Raw genomic sequence first — 9,975 nt, 5'->3', positions numbered from 1 at the left:
CACTTGGACTAATTGTTTCCACGCATCTTTGGTTTCTCCATTCTTCTTCAAAGTCCATGTCCTTAACAACCATCATTTCACTGCCAGAATTCACTTTTTTTTTCCCTCTCTCTTTTACTGCCAAGTTTTTGAGCCAAGAGCACATCAATTAAAACCTCCATCACTTTGATCTGTTGGGAAGGGAAAAAAAAATTCCTGTTCACGTGCAACAAGCAAAATTTCTGAAACCTGATATGGTTTATTTTTGTTTACTTACCATTTGTATAACTTCACCCCAGTTTACTTATAGTCCTGTTCTGTCATCCTAATCTCACAACATTTCTTTTAGCACGAGAAATCTCCCATCAGTTTTGCTGACTTTTGACAGGCACCCATCCATACCAGTGTTATATAATGAAGGGCACAGTTAATTAAAGTGCTGTTTTCTTCTCTCAGAACTTCACGTTTACAAATAGTGCACGCACAGTGCTGGTCTCCTGGCTACAAACTAGATGAGTCGGTTGATGTTTCCAAAATTATTTGGGGATTTTAAATTATTTGAAGTCTGTCATTGCTTCTGAAGTCCCTGGGTGGTACAGTTTGTGCTTGACTACTAACCTAGAAATTGGAGGTTCAAAACCCACCCAGCAGCAGGCACCACAGAAGAAAGACCTGGAAGTCTGCTTCCGTAAAGATTACAGCCAAGAAAACCCCACAGACTCCATGGTAATAAGGTTGGCTTTTTGGGTTTTGGATTGTTGAGTCAAAACAAACAAAAGTTAACACTCCCAGTTATAAAACAATCAGCTAAGACATGTAATACAGCTGGGGGGCAGGACAAAGCAAAGGCCACAGAGCCACGGGAGAGGGTATTATGGTCTTTGTTCTGTTGAGACTCTGGGGCCCTCAACAGGTGGCTGTGCCTCTGGGCCTGTTGACTGAAGCAAAAAGATTGAACTTAAGGCTAGTTTCTCAGACCCCTTCCACTTCCGGAAGCCCTGTGGTTTTCACGTTATAAAACATCCTGTCTTACAGTGTCATCAGACGAGATCCGTTGATCAGAACCGGAAGCTAGCTCGGAAAATCCTGCAAGAAAAAGTGGACGTTTTCTACAATGGTGAAAACAGTCTTGTTTACAAGGAGAAGCGCGAGGCAGAGAAGAAAAAGCAAGAAAGGAAAAAAAGAGCAAAGGAAACCCTAGAGAAGAAGAAGCTCCTTAGAGAACTACGGGACGTGAGTGAAAACGCCTGCTGAGAACGAGCTAGGGGTTCCGACCAAGGAGCCCACCAAGGGGCACTTGGCATAATGGTAGGCACTCTGTCACCAATGCCTTCGTAGAGCTTTTAAGGAAGTATTTATAACAGACTTTAAAAAGGGTTATTTAAAACAAAAAAGTAGACAAGACTGAACTAGTGCATAGGGGCGATCACTTTGGGAATAAAGCTATAAACACAAGCAAATGACTGCTGTCACTTTGGGAGCAGGGAGGAGGCGACATTGGGATCCAGCAGGTGGAGGGGCCTCTGGGGTGACTAGCAAAGTTGTATTTCAACCTGGGAGGTGGTCAGGTGTCCGCCCTGCGCTGCTTAGGTGGCACGTGGACCTGCGTGAACGTCTGTATGTCATTTCTTACGTTGTTACTCAGGTGCCGTCAAGTCAGCTTTGACCCACAGCAACTCCACATTACAGAGTTCAACTGCCCCACAGGGTTTCCTAGGCTGTCCCCTGTCTTCGAAGTACAGCCAGCATGCTCTTGGAAGTGAGGTGGAGAGACTCATCCTACGTACTTCGGACGTGTTATCAGCAGGGCCCAGTTCCTGGAAAAGAATATCATGGTCAGGAAACAAAAAAGGAAGACCCTCCACAAGATGGACTGACAGGCGGCTGCGACTACAGGCTCAAGCACAGCAGCAACTGAGGAGGGTGCAAGGCCGGGCAGCGTTTCATGCTGTTACATGCGGGCTGCTGTGAGTCGGGACTGACTTGAGGGAACCTACTGACCTTTAATCGAGCAGATCACCAGGTCTGTATCTTAAGCAGTCACTGGTGGAGTTCGAACCACCAGCCTTTCCATTCATAGCTGAGCACTTAACCACTGCACCACCAGAGGTCCTTGTTTTATTATAAAAGACAAAATATTTTTTGCAAAAAAAACCTCAGGTAGTTTTTATGGAGAACTAAAGACTAGTGCCTAAGGCACTTGACTGCTAACCAGAAGGCTGGCGGTTCAAACCCACCAGCCATTCCTTGGAAGGAAGATGGGGCATCTACTTCCATAGTGATACTGCCTTGGAAACCCAAGGAGGGGTCACTATGAGTCGGGTCCGACTCGATGGCACACAACAACAACAACGTTAAGAGATGAAGTCCCTGAAACCTGATTTGTTTGCAGATTTGCTTGTTGTATTTACCAATCAATTACAGTAAAGATACCTGACATTGTTTGGGAGTGGGGCACAGATGATGGTCTGGCTTGTTAGAACACTTCTGGAGTTCAGGCCTCAAACATTACCACCACTTAAGGTGGGAAAGCCGTCACAGGGTCTGCCTCTTTTCTGCAGAAAGACCAGGTCCAGAACGGGTGCCCAGGGCCTATCCCAAAGACAGTGGTCTCTGAGGTGGCTCTTTCCACCCAGGAGCAGCCTGGTTGAGGAGCGTAAGCGTTGTACACAGGACAGGGCTCCCGTAACTCCTCCATTCGAGAGGCAGCCAAGGATCTTTCAATGGTACACAAGAAACTGGCAGTTGAGGGAAGGGAGATTGGGGGAAGGACAGGCTTTGATGTCACCGTCTCTTGTAGCTCTTCCAAATATGAACAGCGTTTGCCATCTTAGCCATTTTCAAGTGTACAATTCAATGACATCAGTTACATTTCTGTTGTACTACCCATTTTCAACACTTTGCTGTCACCCCACACACAAACTCTACTCCTTTCCCCTCCCCGGCCCCCGGTGCCAGGGACTTGCTTTCCTTGCTCCACACTGGCTAGTCTAGATACGTCATGCATTAGGATCCCAGATCTGCCCTTTTGAGTGGGACCTCCTTCACCGGGCACGAGGCTTTCAAGGTTCAGCCATGTCACAGCACGTACCCCCTCATTTACTTCTCTGCGTGGCCGAGTCAGGGTCCACTGGACTGTCGGACCACAGCTGACCATCTGTCAACGGACACGGGCTGTTGACACCTTTATGCCACTGTGAAGCAACAGTGCTGCGGTCAACACTGGTGGACAAGTACCTCCTTGAGTCTGCTCCCTTCACTCTTGGCCCTATTCAATTTCCTGCCATTTCCATGGAGGGGGATACAATGACATCCATTCCCCAGGACCCACTCATACAGCCTTCATGGCTGGGACCTTGCCTCGTGGATGGGACTGATCACATTCCTGCCTGAGTCTACCTCTCCTGTCACAACTTGGGGGTTAGGGCCTACAGTACAGAGAGAAATTACCTCCAAATCCCCTTGAAAGGCACTGGTGGAGACCATGACATGAACCCTTAACACATCCAATGCAGCCCCTGCCCCTCTCCCCCCAGCTGCCGAGCAGACTTCTCCCGTTGAGCACCGGGTAATGTGGCTGCCTTGAGTTCAGTGACGGTGTTCTATGAAGATTCCTGTAGACCCAGGACATGCCCACAGGGTAAGCAGCACCTAACAACTAGGAGCTCTGGCAGAGCAGTGCCTAAAGCATTTGACTGCTAACCAGAAGGCTGGCGGTTCAAACCCACCAGCCACTCCTCTGAAGGAAGGTTGGGCAATCTACTTCTGTAGCAATAACTCCTTGGAAACCGAAGGAGGGGTCATCATGAGTCGGGGCCGACTTGATGGCACATAACAACAACTAAAGAGCCTTGGTGGCACAGTGGTTAAAGTGGTCTACTGCTTACCAAAAGGTGGGTGGTTCAAACCCCCAGCTGCTCCACAGGACAAAGATGTGACAGCCTGCTTCTGTAAAGATCTACAGCCTTGGAAACTTAAGGTGGCAGTTCTAGTCTGTCCTCTAGGGTCACTATCAGAATTGACAGCAATGGGTTTTGGTAAAAAGTGAAAATGGCCTAATTACGCTGTCCAGTAAGCAAGGTCAGTAACGCTACTTCTATTATTTTCCTACCAGACTCTTGAGTTTGTCGACATCAAAACACGGCTAAGATGCCTCTCCCCCTCTATGCCTGCCTTCTGACTTAGGCCAAGTGCGTGACATCATCACACCAAACATGGGCCAGGTGGGAAAATGCCCTGACATGCCCCCCCACATCTGACTTTAAACTCAAATCCAAGGAACCCACATTGTTCACACAAACTGTTAATGAAAATAAGCTTTATTACATCAAGTAATAAATACAAAGATGCAAACGGTTTCTGAGGCGTTTGTGTTTCCCGGATGTTTCGATCAACTCACAGTAAAGGCAGGACTGGCATCTACACAGTCTTCGTAGGAAAATCCCAGGGGTGCTTGTCAGATTTTGGTCAGTTTTGCTCTTTCTTCTGTATTTATAACTTGTGCACTTTTTAAAATTGACTTCAAAGCACTAAAAGTCATGCAAACGCTTAGGCAAAAAAGTTACATGAGGCAGAATCTACGCTGGATGGCGAAATGGGGGCGGCTACTAAGAAAGCGTGCTGTCAGTGTTCATTCGAAACGAAACCTGCCCCATCGTACGAGCTTATGCAGTGGGACAGAGGACAATCTGGGTGACACACATGGATTCGAAAGAGAAGAGTGAGGTGAGACTCTGGGATCCTGCAGGCAAACTACAGTTTGCTGTAAGGTAACCTGCCGTGCCATTTTTCAATCAATGCTTAAAAAAAAACCAACAAAAAATAAAAGTAAACCCCAGTAAGTGCCTAACTACTGCAAATGCTAATCAACGGTAACATTTCGTCTTCACCTTAGACTGCAAGCTCACAGCCTGGTGAACCATGGAGGGGAAATGGGCAGGGGGAAAAAAAGAGTTACCACTTTGAAAACAAAACACAGAGATAAAGATAAGCTGACTTCGCATCTTGGAAGAGATGGAAAACCTCCCAAGCGAACAGGCGGCTAGGATCTGGCATTCCGTTCCGTCTCGGCCAAGCACTCCCGGACCAAGCCTCTGGCGTGGATGATGCCTGGAAAGGAAGAGGAGGCTGGGGCTTGCCCGGTTCACACACCCGAGACAGCCCATCCCAGGCCAGAAGAGAAGCCTTTGACGGCCCGGCTGCTAAAGGCCTCACTCTGGAAGGGAACTTGGGACCTGCACCCAACTCAGACGTGCAAGCAGTTTGACAGGGTCCTGGCAGACGGCATGCCACCTTCAAAGCCTTCCCCTCTGCGCCGAGATTCCTCTGGTGCCCCCTCCCCGCCTCCTGCACTCCAAGGAGCCAGCAGCAAGCTTTCCTTCATGACATTCTGAGGCTGATGGGAAGGCCGTGTCTCCACCCGAGTCCTTCAAGCTTGCCTCACTCTGGAGACTCGACTCCTTCCAAACCACTGCCGCTTCTCTTTGCCTTGTGCGTATTCTGACTTTTAGACAGGGCTCGACTAGTATCAAGGGTGGCCAGGGAATGCCTCAAGCCTCCCATCCCAGGGGACAAGACAAGCACCACTCATGCTCCGCTCAGTACCCAGTGACGTCCTGCCACCATCTTCTGCTCTGGCAGTCCCCTCCGTCTTTGTTCTGGGTAAGGAGCTGTGGTGGGGCTGTGGCTCGAGCATTGGGCTGCTAACCAAAAGGCTGGGGTTCTAACCCACAAGCCACACCATGGGAGAGAGATAGGACTAAGTCTGCTTCTGTGGAAGTTCACAGCCTTGGAAAGCCTATGAGGCGGTCTGCTCTGTCCCACAGGGTCACTATGAGTTGGAACTGAGTGGGAGTGGATTTTTTTTTTTCAATCTCTCTGGTGTAGTGGTTCCCTTTGGCGTCTACTGAACTTCATGAATTACTGATTTTAATGTCATTGCTGTTGTTGCTGCGTGCCATTGAGTCAGTTCTGACTCCCAGCAACCCTGTGTATAAAAGAAAACAGTGCCCCAGTCCTACGCCGTCACACAATCATGGCCGTGTTTGAGCCCGCTGTCGCAGCCACTGTGTGCGTCGCGTTGAGGGTCTGCCCTTGAATTTTAATAGACACCCAGAATTCTCCTAAGATGTGACTCCCAGAGGAAATCAGGAACGACACCCCCTCCTCCCCGCCCCAGAACAGCTAAAACTGAGAGGTGGCCACACCTCCCAAACCTTCCGGCCTGGCTCAAGGGTCGTCATGCTTGTTCTGTGAAGGGCCAGACAACTAGTGTTTTTGGCTTTGCCAGCCATACAGTCCCTGCCCCAGTTACTCAACTCTGCCATTTTATCACAGAAGCAGCCACGCACAGCACACCAGCAATGGATGTGACCATGTGCCAATATATCTTTACTCACAAGACGTTGAAGTTTCAACTCCACAAAACTGTCACACGTCACAAAATAGGATTCTTCTTTTTGATTTTTTTCCAGACATGACAAAACGTAAACACCATTCCTGGCTCATGGGCTGTAGGTTGCTCACCTGTCAATATTCCTAACTTCCCCAGGCCCCTCCCACCCTCTTTCATGAAATCGGCTAGCCTGGGCTAACTGGCCAGGGGGCGACGTTAGGTCTTACTCGTTACTGTAAGACCAGCAGCTGGCCCAGGATCCATCCAGGATGGCCACTCGGTATATTCACGTACTGGCTTTTTGGAACCACAGGCTTTTCGGAGGTGACTACAAATTCCCGACCAGATCTCGGGGTCAGCGTCTTCCCAGGATAACCAGCACTCCGGTTACCACAAAGCTCTTCCTTCCTTCCTTGGCCTTCCAAGAGCCCACCCACCCCTTGGGATTGAGGGGGCCAGGCTCCAGATCTCCCCTAAGTCTCCTGCAGTGACACCCTCTACCTTGGCAGGCCTCCCAGGCCCCACGCCTGTCCCTGGTATCCCCCACACTAGCCCCACAATCAGCTTGCCTCTCCACAAAGGATCCCAGGATACCCGTCAAGGAGTGTGTCCTCAGCTGGGGAGTCAGGACGTTGGCAGCAGGCCCCTTATTTCCCACAGCTTTACAACCAAAGGACGTTCCCTCACATCTTTCTCTAAAGTGGCATCTCTGACCCTGAAATTAAGGCAGTGCATCGGTGGAAGCTGCCCTGCACGGCCGCCTTCTGAAACAAACTTGTCCTCCCTGCCTCTCCTCTTACGTAACGAGGCAGCAGCCTGTCCACTTCCCCCTGAAGTCGGCTAGCCAATCCCAGCTCACATAAGGCCTTTCTCTCTGACACCATCTGCCCTCCCCTCTGCTACGAAGGAACCCACAGGCGCGCTCAGGCTCCCGTCCCAAGCAAAGGACTCGTGCCCCACAGAGCTAGCAGCAGAGGGCAGTTCCGGACGCAGCTCCAGGCCCCGCACCGCACTTTCTGTGGTCCCTGCCTCACCCACTGGAGGCACCTGTACGTGCTCCCTGCTACCCCCAGGACTGGGGAGGCCCGGAGGTAAAGCTGCAGGAGACGGAGGCCCCCCGAGGACAGACTCAAAGCTGGAGCTGCCTATCTCGGAAGCTCTCATCTGAAGAGAAGAGGTCTCCAAGAGCCCTATCCCAGCAGATCCCAAGGATCAGTGCTTGCCCCAATGACCCCACCGAGCCCACCTGACACCTCCCCATCAGACAGGAAGTCTGCCACAGCACAGGAACCCCAGACGGCGGGGGGGGCTCTTCCTCACCCTACCCTCCAACATCAGAGCAGGTCCCAGCCGGCACTCAGGTCTGCCTCGCCCGGGCCCAGCCTCACCTCGCTTCAGCCTCTCCATGGCGCTCTTGCTCCCTGCGTAGGTGGGCCGGATCTCTTTCCCCAGCTCTTCAATGATGGCCAGCAGCTCAGCATATTTGCTCTGGGGCACCTGGCTGTTCCCGGTTCCCTGGAAGCAAGAGGAGATAGGTTCAGATGACCGTGAACCCCAATACAACCCCACGCTGTGGCCAGGGCCACAGCCACCCTACTCTTGATCTCTGTTGACAGGGAGCGGCGAGGGCAGAGCAGGTCTCGAGTGGGGGACAAGAGCAGAGACGTGAGGGCTGCCGCGATGATGGGGGACAGCCTGGCTGAGGACCCCAAGCTGCTGCCTCAGCTTGTGCAAGGCACCTCCCCACCTGGGCTTCCAACCCCCACAACAGCACAGGCTCGGGAGCCTGGTTCCAGGGAACCCACGCACAGGTGCCCAGAAGGCTCTCCCACCAGATCAACAAGAGGCAGAAGGACAGGCAGGGAAACCCCGAGATCCCAGATGGATGGGAAGGTATATCCTGGGGGCTGAGTGTGCAGAGAGTGGACAAGGCTGGATGAGATGGAGTCAGGAGGGCTACAAAGGGGACCCTGGTCTGTGCTTCAATTTAGCCCATCCTCCCGCCGGCTGGCCCCATGGCCATCCCACAGCCCCCCAAGGTGAGCACCCAGAGCAGTGTGGCCAGGCTCGCCGTGGGCCGCGGGGCCGAGGCCGCCCGTTCAGACCCCCGCTCGGCCTCGGCCGCCTCCTCTCCCCACAGCTGCACCAAGGCGGCCATCTCCTTCCGAAAGGCCTTTGCTGGTGCCTCCCTCCGGTCCGGCCGCCTCCGCCTCCGGGCCTCCGGGCCCCGCCTCCGCTGCGCCGGTGTGTCCTCGCGGCGCCGGCGCCTCACGGCCGGAGGGCTGTGTTCTGCTCCAGGGCGTCCCCCCACCCTGGTCGCGGCTTGACGCGGCCCCGCTCCCCTCGCACCAGCTTCTCGGCGGACAGGACGGCCTGACGCGGCATTGCCACCGAGCTGAGCCCCGGGCGGGAGCCCTGGCCACCCCATTCCGAGAAACAATCTCCACGGCGACCTCGGAATGTTCCAGCACAGGGGGCCGAGCTCACCAGCTCCCACTCCAGGAAGCACAGTCCCCTGGAGATTCGAACGTAGCTGAAGCTAACAGCCCACCGTGAGGATGCTTCACTGCCCCACCGAGCTCGGCACGAGCACGAGCACGAGCCCCGCTTGACGGGCCAGGAAACCAAGTCTCGGGCCTCAAGAAGCGGTCACTGTCTGGGAGGAGGCGGAGCCCGGGCAGACACCCACGCAGCCTCACGCTACCGTCCTGCACGGAACCACCAGCTCTCGATGAAATGCAGTTTGTTTCCATTAACTGTGGAAAACTGAGATCTGGGGTGTGTCCTAGTCTTTACCAAGGACACTGTGGACAGGGAGTGGGAGTGAAGCTTAGAGACTTGGGGGTCCAGGTCTCCACAGGCCTGCCTTCCTGGGACGCCACGGGGTGCGAGGCTCTCGGGGTTGTGGCCTTTGCGTGTGCTCCCCTTCCCTCCCACCTGGGTGTGTCCCCAGTGACCCGAGGTCCCGGTCGTCTCTCTGTTCTGACACCCTGCGACTCGACCAGGAACTGAGCTGGAGCCTTGGGCTGAGGATGCCCAGAACGCTGTCCCACCAGCAGTGTTCTCCCTCTGTCTCGTCCACCGGCTGCGTCCCTGATGGTCAGGAACACGTCTCCCGTCTCTCGCGGTGCCCAGGACGGCCACCCCGTACCTTCGCATGCCATCATCCCCCTGCCATACCTGGGTGTACCCGAGGGACGGCGGCCCGTAGTCGCTCAGCAGCTGGCGGTATTGAGAGGACGTGGCCATGCTGGTGGAAGGGGAGTGAACACTCCCGGCTGTGGGGCAGGAGAGGAGGAGTCAGGAATCACATGGCTGTGGCACGCTGTGCCCAAGGCGCGGGCTCTCAGCACGGTGACCGGGCCCCCTCTGCCCAGCACGCTCTCCAGAAGCAGCACCGCTCTGCCTTTGCAGGACAGGGCACTGGCTCCAGCGCTACTTTCCCCGGCGTTGGCTCTGACACTTGACCTACATGATCAACGGTAAAGATGTAGGCAAGGCCCCAGGTCTTCATCCCTGCCACCACAGCAGGCATCACTAGGCGATCACAAAACCGCTCCTTCCCACCCTGCAGCCTCTGCCCAGCAGTTGGGACTGATACC

At 53.6% G+C, this 9,975-nt stretch overlaps 1 protein-coding gene across 1 annotated transcript; it reads right to left on the bottom strand.

The window, feature by feature from the left end:
- Positions 1-5,020: 5,020 nt before the first annotated feature.
- Positions 5,021-9,646, bottom strand: CDK2AP1 (cyclin dependent kinase 2 associated protein 1). Its single transcript, XM_007938124.1, has 3 exons — positions 9,554-9,646; positions 7,762-7,888; positions 5,021-5,088 (listed from the first exon to the last, which is right to left on the bottom strand). Exons 1-3 carry the CDS (start codon positions 9,620-9,622, stop codon positions 5,021-5,023), a joined length of 264 nt encoding a protein of 87 aa, XP_007936315.1. The 5' UTR covers positions 9,623-9,646.
- Between the last annotated feature and the right edge of the window lie 329 nt (positions 9,647-9,975).

The sequence above is a fragment of the Orycteropus afer genome, unplaced genomic scaffold (assembly GCF_000298275.1).
Source record: "Orycteropus afer afer isolate SDZICR_OR568_19922 unplaced genomic scaffold, OryAfe1.0 scaffold00048, whole genome shotgun sequence".
Taxonomy (NCBI): Eukaryota; Metazoa; Chordata; class Mammalia; order Tubulidentata; family Orycteropodidae; genus Orycteropus; species Orycteropus afer.
The sequence above is the reverse complement of the archived record's forward strand: the minus strand, read 5'-3'. Positions and strand labels throughout refer to the sequence as shown.